Source organism: Gossypium raimondii, chromosome 5 (assembly GCF_025698545.1).
Source record: "Gossypium raimondii isolate GPD5lz chromosome 5, ASM2569854v1, whole genome shotgun sequence".
Taxonomy (NCBI): domain Eukaryota; kingdom Viridiplantae; phylum Streptophyta; class Magnoliopsida; order Malvales; family Malvaceae; genus Gossypium; species Gossypium raimondii.
In genome coordinates, this window is record NC_068569.1 from 54,262,003 (window position 1) to 54,276,383 (window position 14,381).

Consider the following 14,381-nt stretch of genomic DNA (forward strand, 5'->3'; position numbering starts at 1 on the left):
TATATAAATATTATATTTCTTATATTTATTTGTCAAGTTATTCAAATTATAGTTGTTAAGTTAATTATTTAGTTTAGTAATTATTTGAATTGTTAGTGCAGGAGTGGTAGCACGAGGCGCTGGTAGGGGGCTCGACTCTTTAAAATTGGAAACTTAAATTTGAATCTTAAAAATGATAAAATTATAATTTATTCTTTAAAAATTTATAATTATATTCTAGTTATCATAAAACTATACAACTTAATTGTCACATCCCGAAAATCGGATTAGAAGAAATTGAACTAGTGAAACCAAAAGTGGACACGTCATGTTTTTGAATTAAGTGTTGTGAAATTTTGTTAAAGAATTTGATTTGGTTTAGTGGTTAAGTATTTTGAATTATGTGCTTGAGGTATTGTGTTCTAATCCCTTCTTTTGAATATAATTAATTTTTGCCCCAACCTTTATCAATGAACATTTGGTTTATAAAATTATTTTGTTTAATTGATGATAGAATGAGTCTACTAGTTCAGTAATAAGATTTTTCCTTACCCAAGGGTCTTGTGTTTGAATCTTGTTTGTGCAAAGCGGGAAATATTTTTGTTCTCTTACACTGTGCAACCCATGTGACAGAAAGAAATTGGGATAAATTCAAATTCTAGGGAAAATCTAATAAGTGAGTAGTTAAGAGGATATTGGTAGTTTTTCTCCCCAAAAATCTCCCACTACCACACCCATGTCCCTCATTCCTCACTCTCTCTCTTTTTCTCAATTTTTGTTTCCAGTTTACCTATTATTGAAATTTTATTTTCTAACATCATTTCTTTTGTTTCTTTTTTCTCTTTTGCGCACATTACCAATTTTTCTTTCTTCATTGGAGAACTTAGGTGTATTGTTTTTCTTTCATTACTTTGATTTATCATTTGTTGCCGCTTTGCTACGGTACAGACACTTAGTTTCTGTGTGGTGCTATCATTACTGTTGTGCTATTTTTATGTTGGGAATCGTATACTCTTTTATTTCCTTATTATTTGTTATGAACCGTTCTTTCATGTGAAGGATGGGTGGTTTATTTTAGTTTATAGCTTTGGTTGTAATCGTTTGTAGGAAACTTTGTAGGTGGAAGATGTGTGATATTTACTCCTTCAGCAAATAATGAGCTTTAAGAACTATTGTTTCTATTTGTGGTAAGCGATCGATTGCCTTGTAGGGGTTCCTATAGGTTGGTAAAGGCCAATTGCATTTTTCGCTTATGGTCAAATTAGTGTTTGAATTTTGCATATTGATTGTTAATTAGTTCATTTGGAATGTCGTTTTTAGGTGTTGGAATCACGACTATTGTGTCGGCAACGAAAAAGATCAAGTGTGTAACGAAAATTTTGAAAAATAGTGAACAATGTGAAATCGAAAAGTTGATTGTTGACACCACACGGCCGTGTGCCAAACCATGTGAACTGATCTAGGTCAATTGGATCGTGTGGCCCACACAGACGTGTGGGCCCAATTTCTAAAATTCCACCTTAGGGTCGTATTTGTTGTGTAAATCAAATTTAACCTTCCATAAGGTTTGTATGGTATAAATATGACTATAAATATTGATATATGATGCTCTATTTTTGTTTAATGTGAATTATGATCGCATGAGAGGTATGTTATATGTTATAGCATGATGCGTTTTATGCTAATGTGATCTAAAATCTGTTGTGAATAGCATGTATGACATTCACGCATTCGATATCTATTTATTTATGCATGTACATCGGGGTGGGTTTGATTTGTGATAGAGGAAGTGTATTCTGGTAGTATTACTGCAATTTTGACGATTAAACCGTAATATCTATCTGGCAGCTTAGCTGCACCTTTATGAGTGACATACCATTATGACCCAATGTGATTGGATGGAAGGACTCTTGTAGTCCTAATTATGACATACCACCATGACCCGATGTGATTAGATGGAAGGACTCTTGTAGTCCTAATTGGTGTGGTTGGTTGGACGGAGTTGGTGTGTAGCAAATGGGGGTAAGATTTGTGATTGCATTTGTTTTCGAATCTCAATATGCATCTGTATCCGATTATGAAATACATCTGATTCTGTATATGAGAATATGTTTGAATTTGTATCTAAAAATGTATTTGTTTATTTATGTATATCTGATTTGTTGCTTGAGATGTGTTACACATTCGACTTTTAGGTCACCCATTTGCTTAATATGTTTTAGATTATCTTCAGACTTAGGACCGTACGGCGTGTGAGAGCTCAAATTGATTTCTCACTTAAGTTCGTTTGATTATTTTTAATTAATTAAGTTTTTCAGACTTTTGGGTTTTTGAACTAAGTTTTCAAATTTGGTTTGTTTTTGGGTTTTTGTTTTGGTCATTGGTTTTTTTTCTTTGTATTTTAATACGAAACTGCAAAATCATACGATTTATCAAATTTAGAATTTGGTTTCTAAAATTAAAACTCTAAAATTTCCACTGCAAAACTAAATAAGTCATTAAGTGATTTCACTGTAGGATAAGTGTTCCAAACATAAGATTTGACTAAAATCAGTAAGAATTTTTCTGTGAAATAAATAAGTTCTGCACAATTTCCAAAATAACATGTAAGAGATTTGTTAAAATTAATATTTTCAAATAATGTTATTACTAAAGTTAAAGAGCAAATTTCTGAAAGTTTCCATTGTTTTATAAATAAACGTCTAAGAGTCTCCACTATTTTATAAGTCAATGTTTAAGAGATTGTGTTGTGAAATAGATGTTGTCAAACTTGTGATTTTCCTGAAACTCGTATAAGTTTAGCTAAATTAAGATTTTAGATCATACGATTTCTAAGTTAGATTTTACATTGGTTTTTCATACGAGTTGTTGTAACTTCTCCAGATTTGGCTATAACGTTTAGGTCGGGTTTGGGGTATTACATTAATTCTAGCCCTTTTAATTTTTTTAGATTTTCCACTATATTAAATAAAATTATAACTTAAAAACCTAAATGATTAATAGAAAAGTTAACAAAGAGAAAACTAGACGTAATTTTATTTCAAATCATAGTCATTATATTGAGATATACATTGGCGACATTAATTGGATATACCTTGGAAAAACTTTTCATCACTTTATGATCATTTTAATTATTTATATTTTTGTAATTTTTTAAAAAATAAATTTAAAATTTATAGTTTTGAAAAGGTTTAAGTACAATTTTTTTTTCTTTTTTTTGCTCAATCGAGTAACATAACTCAAGGAAGACGTTGGAACCACCAAGTCTTTCAAGAACAAAAGATTTACAACAAAGTTTCATCAGACAATCCAAATCAAACACCCCTTCACAACAATTACAATAATGACTTTAGCAATTTCACCACGAGGTTTTAAAAAGAGAAGATCTCGATATACCTGCTTTTGCCAACGCGTCTACCATACCATTACTTTTTCGATCAATAATCACAATCTGAAAATGAGCCAGTTGCTTAGTGTCACAGTCGATGTCCCCAAGCAATTTTCGTAATGACCATGGTCTATAATACCTTTTAGACAGCCATTCCGAAGCAGCATCGAGCATAATTCGATTATTAATGGAACATGCACCTTCCTACTCACTTCAATATACATATCCACTCCTATTTTAATTGCCATTATTTCTGCCAAATTCATTCCCCTAGCTTCAACTCGCCCCGAAAATAAAGCACAAGCCACCCCTTTTTAATCTCTCAAAACTCCACCACACCCTGCAACCTCCTCTAAAACAACACCAGCCACATTGAATTTCATCCACTCGGTTGGAGGTGACTCCCAATGGGAAACAATCATGTTTTTCATATTCAATGAGGGGCGACATTTTACTAGCCAAGACCACCAATCCCCTTCCAAAAATTGGCATTCTTCATGCACTGCCCTAGCCCACATCAAAGCTCTTATTTTAGAGTGGAACAACATTGTATCAAGATTTTTCGATGCCGTTTCAAATACGTTGTCGTTCTGAACTAACTGTTGGAAAAAACACATTAGCGAACAAAATAATTAAATATAAATAAACACATATAAAATAAAATATAAATAGAATGATTTATATTTAATTTATCAAATATGAAAACCAATCAAAATCGTAACAAAAGTTGAAATCAAAAGAAAGAATAGAGATTTTACTAAACGTTAAGGCCTGTTAAAAACAGTTTCCTTAAGACGGATTCGGCTGCTCCTACGGTACTTGGAGAAACGTTGGTCGAATGTCTCCCAGGATACAACAACAACAATGATCAAAGCAGTAGCACCTCTGCAGCGATCAACAAACGAACATTGCCTTTTTCTATCACCAGAACGTTTGAAAAAAGCAAAGAATAAAAGAAGAGTTTTGAGAGCAATAGAAAATGGTGCGAGAGTGTGGAAAATAAGCAAAGAAACCTTAGCCTTTTATAAACAGATTATGTCCTGAGAAAAATAAATTCGTGTTGGGCTAAAATATTCTTAGGCCCATTTTGGGCCCAACTGGTCCAAACATTTCGCATTGCCCACGTCGTGTGCGCCCCAACCCCATTGGGTTTGGACCTGCACCCCCTACGCACGAGGCAGGATTCCAAGCTTAGTCATTCAATCACCCTTTAAGAGGGTTCCCATATATAAACACATCTCACACTTGGTATTTAACCAATGTGGGATCTAAGCCTTTATTTTTCCTCAACAAATATTTCCAAGCAGCTTACTTTGAGCATCAATTTCTCATTCATCACTCAACCATTTTGAGCATATGATATATCATTGTAAAGGTCTCATGGAGTAGAATATGAAACCATAATTTTATAATTCAACTCTCCACCTTTACCTATTGAAGATATGCCTCAAAGTTCCCATAATATGTATTTTTCCAACAATCCCCCACATGAATGAAAATTGATATTTTTATCGAAAAACATTGACTCGATGTGGTGATAGAACCTACGATCAATAGTTGCATAGGATAGGTAGGTATCCACCCTTGAACCTTCCCTTGTGAAAGTATATTTGCTTTACTAGCTGACCAGTAGACGTGATGTCCTTGAAATGTTCTGTCTTTTGTGTAAACGATGATATACCTCACACAACTACCTCCTTGGCAAGATTTTAGTTCTCATGGGTATGTTCATATAGCCGTGAACATCTTTTAGTTCTACAAGATTTTGAGAGAACTATGCCCCAATAGTCTTCTCGAAGCGGCCCCACTTCACTCTCACATAGGTGACTTATGTTGTTCGACTCAACAAAATACACGATGGTCATTAAAAGCATTACTTAACCTCTCCCATTTTTAGTCACTATTTACATCATAGGAACAGACTTGGGATAAGTACCCCACAGTGACCTCACAGGGTCTATGCAATTAGGTTGTCCCTTTGAACCTAGATCTTGGGACCTCTAGTCAACTAGGTAGGGTTTTCCTTCATATAGCGCCTTTTATTTTCATAGGCTTTAGTCTCATTCCTTTCGATGTTTTATCAACATGATCTCATTTTAAGCCTTTATTCAGCGGATCCATAATGTTTTCTTTTGATTTTACAAAATCAATAAAGATAACTTCGTTTGAGATCAGTTGTTTAACGATATTGTTTCGACGACATATATGTCTCGACTTATCATTATACGTTACGTTAGCAAGACACCCTCCATACTTTCAAGTGGTTGTAGGATGGTTTGCTACCTTTCCATAAATCATATGGTGTCTTGTCTATTTTTCTTGTGGGGTACCTTATTTAAAAGGTAATTAACTCATAAAAATGCTCCCCCCACATTTCCTGTGATAACCTAGAGCTTTTTAGTAGTGTGTTCATCTTTTCCCTTTAAAGTCTATTTTTTTTTGCTCGGCTACTCTAGTTGAGGAAAGTATGGTGGTGTTACTTCATGAATAATGTCATGTTGTGCACAGTATTCACTAAATGGTTCAACATATTCATCACCACGATCACTTCTCACCATCTTAATCTTTTTATTAAGTTGGTTTTCAACTTCCCGCTTATAGAGAGCCAATTTCTCTATAGCTTCGTCTGTACACATAGCAATATTTTGTTTTATCATCAATGAAGGTAATAAAATATTTATTCCCTCCTCTCATTTGAACAAACTTTAAGTCACAAACATCGCTATGTATAAGATCAAGTGGTTCCGTGCTTCTTTCAACAGTTTGAAATGAAGACCTTGTTAATTTTGTCTCAACACAGGTTTCACATTTATGTTTATAATTAATGTGAAATGAAGGAATGTGCTCCAAATTAATTAATCTACGTAAAATATCATAATTAACATGTCTGAGCGTACCATGCCATAAACCAAATGAATCAAGCATATAAACAGAGGAAGAAGCGACATTTTTATTCATTGTCTTTGCTTTTACAGAGATTGCATTAAGTTTCCACATGTTATTTAATACATATCCCCTTCCCGCATACATTCCCCCTTTGACAAAACTAGCTTCTGGGATTCAAACATCATCTTAAAGTCGTGTACATTAAGGAGTGTACCAGAAATAAGGTTGTTGCATATGTCAGGCACATACAACACATTTTGAAGCTTGAGTTCTTTGCTAGAAGTCATCTTCAAGACCATAGTACCCTTCCCCTTGATATTGGAAGTTGCAGCATTGCCCATATAGAGCTTCTCCCTATTTTCACAAGGTTCCAACTCAGAAAATGAGTCTTCGTCATAGAAGATATGACGTGTGACACCTGTATCAAGCCACCATTCTCTTGGATTTGAATCAACCATGTTGACTTCAGAAATCACAGCACATAAGTCCATATCTTCCACAGCATTGATGAGAGTTTCCATTTTCTGTCAAGAAATAGAATCAGCTTTTGTTAGACGAAAGGAATATAATAAAACCCGAAACAAAAGTTTATATAGTCTAATATAAAATACAATAAAACAATGCACCAGGTAAGTAACCCTAAAAGAGAGGTGGTGCACTAGGCACGCTTAAATACAAAGTCCTTCAAAGAACCAATCCTAGACATGCATTCTCATACTGTCTTTTTAATTCACCGTTGATAAATTTCCTTTTTAATTCACAATTTAAAGCCACAATTAGGCCAAAAAATAAACAAAAAATTTCCTTTTTATTTTGTTAAACGGCAAAATTAAAATTATGAAACAAAATCAAAATCAATTTTGTTAAATGACTGGACTAAATCCTAACAAAATTATGTAATTAAATCAAAATAAATTACATTAAACGTAGGAATAAATCTCAAACAAGATTATTTGACTAAGTCTTCGTTTGGAAACAAATTAATATAGAATAAAATCTTGTTAAACGGCGAGAATAAATCTCGAACATATTTTATTTAATTTAATTTAATTCTAATTTGGAAACAAAATTAAAATTGAATAAAATATTTTTAATCAATGGAATAAATCTCAAATAGATTTTATTTAATTTTAATTTCTCGTTTTGGAAATAAAATAAAAAAGAATAAAATTCATTGAACGACAGAATAAATCTCAAATAGATTTTATTTTCATTTAAATACTGTTTTGGAAATAAAATCAAAATGGAATAAAATTAGTTAAACAATGAGAATAAATTCAAATGATTTTATTTAACTTTAATTTAGAAACAAAATTGAATAAAATTTGTTAAACAGTGAGAATAAATCCAAATGATTTTATTTAGTTTTAATATTCGTTTGGAAATAAATAAAAACAAAATAGAGAATAAAATCATTGAACTACCGGAAAATAAAATCAAGAAACATATTTTATTTAATTTAAAATTTATTTTCTAATAAATTTTCTTTTCTTTTCTTTTCGCCTTGGTATCTCATTTAACTCGGATTAGAGAATTGCAAAAATAATCAAGTCTGTCTTAAAATTGTTGGACAAAATACGTTAGCGAACAAAATAATTAAATATAAATAAACACATAAAAGGTAGAATATAAATAAAATGATTTATATTTAATTTATCAAATACAAAAACCAATTAAAACTGTAACAAAAGTTGAAATCAAAAGAAAGAATAGAGATTTTACTAAACGTTGAGGCCTGTTAAAAACAGTTTTCTTAAGACAGATTCGGCCGCTCCTACAGCACTTGGAGAAACGTTGGTCGAATATCTCCCAGGATACAACAACAAAAATGATCAAAGCAATAGCACCTCTGCAATGATTAACAAACGAACATTGCATTTTTCTATCACCGGAACGTTTGAAAAATTAGGAGAATAAAAGAAGAGTTTTGAGAGCAACAGAAAATCGGTGTGAGAGTGTGGAAAATAAGCAAAGAAATCTTAGCCTTTTAAAGGCATTTAGGATAGTGGAAATTTTGGAAATATCCACAAAATCTACCAGTAAAGGAGCCTACAAATCAAATTGATTGGAATCAAATAAATAAGATAGTTCTTATATAAAAAGATTATCTCTGCTGCCCATTTTGGGCCCGATCAAAGGACAACAATTGAGACAACTTCCTAACTGTAAATTCCCCGGTACTGTTGTGAATCCAAATTATACGATCCTCCACTTTCGAATCAAGTTCGACACTCCCCACCAAATTCTTCAAATTATTCAACATACTCACCTCCCTATCCAGCAACACCCTTGAGAAAACGTCCCTTCAGGGCACCTCTTCAAAGCCATTATTCCTTGCTACATCTTTGACCACAATATTCTTCACAGTAGCAAGTCTAAACAATCTAGGGAATTCCACCTTCAATGGACGAATTCCACACCAAATATCCTCCCAAAAGAGGACAGATTTCCCATTCCCAATCACCCATCGAACAGATTCCGACCCAATCCATTTTGACACTTCCTCTAACTTTGAATTTTCCACAATACCACACCAAACTACTGACATTTCTTTTGGTTTGGAAGTCTTAAATCTCCAATGTTGCAAATGCGCGTCATACTTCTTTGGGGAAAGTGGGAGGGAGTAAAAGTAATGGGGAAAAGTAAAAAAATTTGGGAGTTTGAGGTAAAAATGTAAAATTTTATAGTTTTATATTCAATTTATTCGAATTATTTGAATCATTCAAATTCGAAAATTAAACTCCATTGAACTCGAAATTTGAAAAGAAAAAGTTTGAGTTGACTCGATTAACTCGAATAACTCAATTCGTTTAACTCAAAATTTAAATTTTTTTAAAATTTTTCGAATCGAATCGAGTTTTGTTCACCCTTACATAATATTATTTGTAATGATCAAATTTTGATTATTTCATTACAAAGTATATTATCTTTTTATACAATTTATTACATGTGATGTAATAAATTTGATTGTATAACATAAATTGTTTGTGTACACAAATTTGAAATTGACTACTAATCCTTTGGGATTGGCTATAAATTTGAGGTTTTAGTCGGCAATTAATTTAATAAAGAATTCAAAACTTATCTCAATAGACTTTAAGTGTTAATGATTAGTGGGTGTTTTATCTTAATTTTAGTATTTATAACTCATGCTATTTTTATATTAAAAATATATAAAATAGCAAAATTTTCACAACCAAAAGCTTGAAAAGAACTTTATTGAATTATTAAGGCGATAAGTAGAAAGACAATCGATTTGTACTTTCTTTAACTAAATATCCATCCCTTAAACAACAAGCTTAATATAATTTCAAAGTGTGACTGGCTCAATCAACAATGAAGTGATTACATCTTTGATCGCTTTTCCAACATATGTATAGCCATCTCCTTCCTTGTAAAGCACATCCATTACCCTTGAAAGGTTTAGGCTACGATTCATAACCTCTGTTGGCATTTCTGTTGGTTTCAGAAGCTCTTGATTCATATCTTTCCAAGCACTCTCAATATATTTGTTGAATACATCGTATGTCTCCTGTGCTGTTATGTTATATTCTTTCATGTAATAGTCGATTACTGACCAATCGTCTTCTCTCCTATGCTTGAACTGCATTCGTAATAAAATCAAAATTATTCTATCATTATATACCCTAAAATTTGTCAATATATTAAACTTTATTTGTATAGTGATGATAAAATACCTTTATTGACAATACTTCCTCACTAGTAACCCTAAAATAAAACTAGGTTTTCTTTCTTATTCGACTAAAAATGACATATAAACATCAAAATCCATTTGTTTCATATCATGATAAAAACCATAGTTTGATTTCATTAAAAAGATATTTAATTATTGAGTTAAGAGTTCGATTTCTTGTGATTATATAAATATATTATTATACCTTGTGTTCAGCAATATCATCCATAAACCTACAAATAATTGCGGAAGCTTGAATGATCTTAGGTTCACTGGCTGCCCATTTAAACGTCTCTGGTGTTACGATATCTCCCATACCGACGAAAGATGTAATAGCAAGCATGGCATAACCAGTAGATGACAATGCATTAATCTTAAATTCCTCGAATGATGGTTTGTAGTTTTGAAGAGCCCATTTGGCCTCCACAAAGTAGGATTGAGCAAGTCGTATCAGCTGAGGCAACAAAATTTCAGCAATTATCACTAATATCAAATCAAATTCTATAATAATATTTAAATGACTATATATTGTTATTCAAGTTAATTGTTTTTTCAGATCTAGAATTTAGCTAATATCTTATCTCGTTTGTACCAAATAAATGTTTGTCTGTATACATACTGCATTTTTCGCATATTCGACACGATATTGTCTCCCGTGCTCAGCCACTAGTTGTTTCATTTCTTCATAAATATCTAATAGTGCCTTGTAGCTCAGTTTCATATATTCTGGAAGTTGGTCTATGCATTTAATTTCCCACCTGAATCCAACTTCATTGTTATATTCGATCATTTGACATAATATATTTGAATGTTAATCTCCAATTAAAGAAATCTAACCTATTAAACAAATTAAAAACATACCTCTCAATAGCACTTGTATAGGGAATGAGCTCATCATATGTTGCATATGAGTCATATGTATCATCTATAACAGATGTCATTATTATCACTTTTGTCATCATCTTTCTACCAAGTGAATATTGGGGCTCAAAGTACACTCCCAAGATCCAAAAATAGCATTCAACCACTCTATCTTTTGTATATGGCAATTTTGTTTGAAAGTCTAAATCATTCCGCCACCTAAATAATGAATTTTTAAAGGTTTAATTAGTTTCACATTCATGTTGCGGATGAGTAAATGGTTAGATTCTTGATTCAATTTCAATTGGCAATCTCAAATTTTAAAATGTATATAACTAGAATGAAATAGGTGAAAAAGATGAATCTGAGGTTCATGTCATCACTTTTAACTATTGCTATTTAATACGTTTAAGATTTAAATATTGGCATTGATGCCTCCTATAAATTCAACTCCATCCACCAAAAAATTAAAATAGATGAAAAAAAAAGAGGTGAAAAAGATTCAAAAACATACCTACAAATCTCACTTAGCTCTTCCCTATGCAACAGTTGTAACATGTTGAAATCGATCTTAGCAAACTCCAACAAAGCCTTATTATGGGACTCAATATCTTGGTATACTGAAAGATAGTGCCTTGCCTCAACCCTTGGCAAGCCTCTTCGAATTGATTGTTTCAAAGCATGAGAAACCTGTTCGGACAAAGGATAGTCCAAAGATGCCACCGCAAGGATTAAATGGTTGGCGGAGAAAGAAATTGCTTCATCCAATATATCTTCCCCATGAACCCTCAAATAGGAGGCCTCGTAAAGTTCCAACAATCCTCGAACATCGTTTGTCACAGATGACTTGAAATTCCCTTGCTCGTCCTTAAACTTGTTGAATGCGTCTGAGATCAAATTAACCAAAATGAAATATCGTTATCAAACATTCCATGCTATGATATACTCAGGAAACTTAAAAACAATATGTTGTTGTTCAAATAATTACTGCATGAAACATTGAATCCATGCTCTCGGAGTATTCGGAATCTAAGAGATGTAGTGTAGAGGTCGTTCTCGGCATCATTGTTGTTATGGTAGATGTTCTCTAGTTCATCTTCGATCTCCTTGGTGAAATGGTAACTCACACCCAGTCTTTGAACTGAATCAATGAAGGTTAACTTTTGGGTTGAATTAGCCATTGGTGCCACAATCATCTTCCTCACTTCTTCTTTCAATTGTTGGTGGCGTTTTTCAGTTTCAGCATCAATATTCTGCTCAAAATAATGAAAATTTTCTTCGTATTGAATCACTAAATAATTAAACAAATAATATGTTAAGATTATATATCAATATGCTCATATGTATGTATACCTTGTCGGGACAGTTGTGGAAGAAATCTCCCCAAATGCTAGGCGGATAATCGGCTTTGGGACGCATTTCATCCTTATTGGAAGAAAGGGGTGATGAAGAAGGCATTTGAGAAACTTGTGAAGCCATTTCGATTGATCAAAAGCAAATATTCAAAAGCTTAATTTGAGAAACTTGGCACAAAATCTGTGAGGATAAGAGTGCAGCTGTTACGTGTATTTATAGGTTGGAACAAGGACTAAGCAACGTAACTTGTTTACTACTATACTATTCTAGTGACTAATTGACCATAAACACATTAATTTATGGCCTCATGTTCTCAATCTATACAGATTTAAAATTCATCTTCAATTTTTAAAATATCTTAATTCAGTCCTCAAGGTATTAGTATCATATCAATCAAGTCCTTCCATACAATTACGTTAGGTATTAGATGCCAATTCAAATTTGAGTTAAGTGTGTTTATAGATCTAATTGGAAAGACATATATACCTACTGCAGAGATAAAATTTAATTGGCATTATTTTCCAATATGTCAAATCCAAGTTTTTCAAGTGATAGATATACGAAGTTTACAATTTAATTCGTGTTTAAGTATGTTCCACATCATATCCTAATTGACGTTTAACACTTAGATTAACTACTATGCTATGCTGATATTTTAAAGACTAAATTAATGTATTTTGAAGTTTAAAACTAATTAGAATTGGCATAACATCAAATTTAGTACTCAACGGTTATATTTTTTTTGTCAATTTGGCACTTTTTTAGGAGTTAAATTTGGTCCTCAATCTTTTCTAAAAAATTTCATGCTTCACTATAAATCTTTAAAAAGAGTTGAATTAATATTTTTAATGGAAATAAACCATTAATTTGTAAACATAGTAGCTCACATAGCAATCCACATATTTTTCATACTACTTTTAAAAATAATAATGAAACTAAAAGAACAACCCAAAAGTTCTTTTTAGCTGGAAAAGCTAAATTTTTCTGCTTTTCATATGCTTAAAAGCACTTGCAATAAGTTAAAATTTTAGTACCAAATGAAATGGGTTCTTTATTGCTTTTGATGGAAAAGTGTTTTTTCATATAAAAGCTCATCACTTAAGCATAGGAGAACGGGGCCTATGATACCACTAAATGTAACACCTCAAACCCGGTCTAGAAGTTATGATCAGATACTGAGGAATTACATCAATCCATTCAAAGCTTCGATTTATATCAAACTCAATGCATGTTTCAAAAACATAAAATTTTTGCAAAACTCCCATAGATGTTTAGAAAAATCCAAGTTCGAAAACTCTTATTTAAAACCCAGAATTCACATTTAAAGTATTGGAAACTTAACATTTGACTTCTAGAAATGATAAAATTATAATTTAATCTTTTGAAATTTTATAATTATATTTTAACTCTCATAAAATTATACAACTTAATTCTGGCCCCCAAAATTTTTTTTCTAGCTTTTCCACTATATTAATATAATTATAACTTAAAAAACTAAATGATTGACAATTGAGTCTTAGCTTGATTGGCATCGGCATTGTTGCCAATACAGAATGACGTGGGTTCGAGTGTGCTGAAGTATGTTATCCTCCTATTTAAGGGTTGGGAAGGGGCTATGACATTGTACTAAAGAGAGCAGATATAATAAGACCCTACAATGAGATTAATATTAAAAAAGATACATATTGGAAACATTAATTTAAATATACATAACTTAATTCGAGTTTTAAAAAATTTTAAGATTTAGATTATTTTTAGATTTGAGTTATTTTGGCTCATTCCCGTTTGAAGCTTGAAAATTTCAAGTCAGATTATTTAGTATCGATTTCTTTCAAGCTGATGACAACTTAAGTTTGGATCAATTTGAATTTAAGTTATTAACATTTTATAATGAAGTCGAGTTAAGCTAAGAGTTCAGATAAAAAAAACTACTCAAAATGGAAAAAAAAAGCACATTGATCATATTTTGAGGCGTACATGAAAGAGTACATGACTTGAAAATTGATATATGAGACCATACGGTGTTTACGGTTGATAAGAAAATAGTGACCAAAAAGAGAAAATAGTTATCCACGTGCATGACTGCATTTCGGTTGGAATAGAGTGTTGAAAAGAAATGGGAAAGTTATAATGTGGATACTTGTATTATAAACTAAATACCAAATTAATTCCTTAATTATAAAAGTGAGCAATTTAGTCCCTTTGCATTTAATTTAA

At 31.9% G+C, this 14,381-nt stretch overlaps 1 protein-coding gene and 1 long non-coding RNA gene across 3 annotated transcripts; one reads left to right on the forward strand and one right to left on the reverse strand.

The window, feature by feature from the left end:
• The first annotated feature begins 751 nt into the window (after positions 1 to 751).
• LOC105768279 (uncharacterized) lies at positions 752 to 1,609 on the forward strand. Of its 2 annotated transcripts, none has more exons than XR_001125816.2 (2): positions 752 to 1,201; positions 1,300 to 1,609. It is a non-coding gene; the product is annotated as an uncharacterized LOC105768279 (long non-coding RNA). The 2 variants fall into 2 exon arrangements; XR_001125815.2 differs by having other exon boundaries at positions 752 to 1,166.
• Positions 1,610 to 9,440: 7,831 nt separating this feature from the next.
• On the reverse strand, positions 9,441 to 12,331 carry LOC105768277 ((+)-delta-cadinene synthase isozyme XC1). The gene is made up of 7 exons (XM_012588133.2): positions 12,162 to 12,331; positions 11,797 to 12,061; positions 11,323 to 11,695; positions 10,809 to 11,027; positions 10,567 to 10,705; positions 10,153 to 10,401; positions 9,441 to 9,857 (listed from the first exon to the last, which is right to left on the reverse strand). The coding sequence occupies exons 1-7, from the start codon at positions 12,285 to 12,287 to the stop codon at positions 9,564 to 9,566; spliced, it is 1,665 nt and encodes a 554-aa protein (XP_012443587.1). The 5' UTR covers positions 12,288 to 12,331; the 3' UTR covers positions 9,441 to 9,563.
• Between the last annotated feature and the right edge of the window lie 2,050 nt (positions 12,332 to 14,381).

Excerpts from the sequence above, each read along its gene's own strand:
- LOC105768277 (XM_012588133.2), bottom strand. The coding sequence starts at position 12,287 with ATGGCTTCACAAGTTTCTCAAATGCCTTCTTCATCACCCCTTTCTTCC. Across the intron at positions 11,696-11,796 it reads TGGATTCAATGTTTCATGCA|ACGCATTCAACAAGTTTAAG; the intron begins GTAATTATTTGA and ends ATTTGATCTCAG. Across the intron at positions 9,858-10,152 it reads ATGATATTGCTGAACACAAG|TTCAAGCATAGGAGAGAAGA; the intron begins GTATAATAATAT and ends TTACGAATGCAG.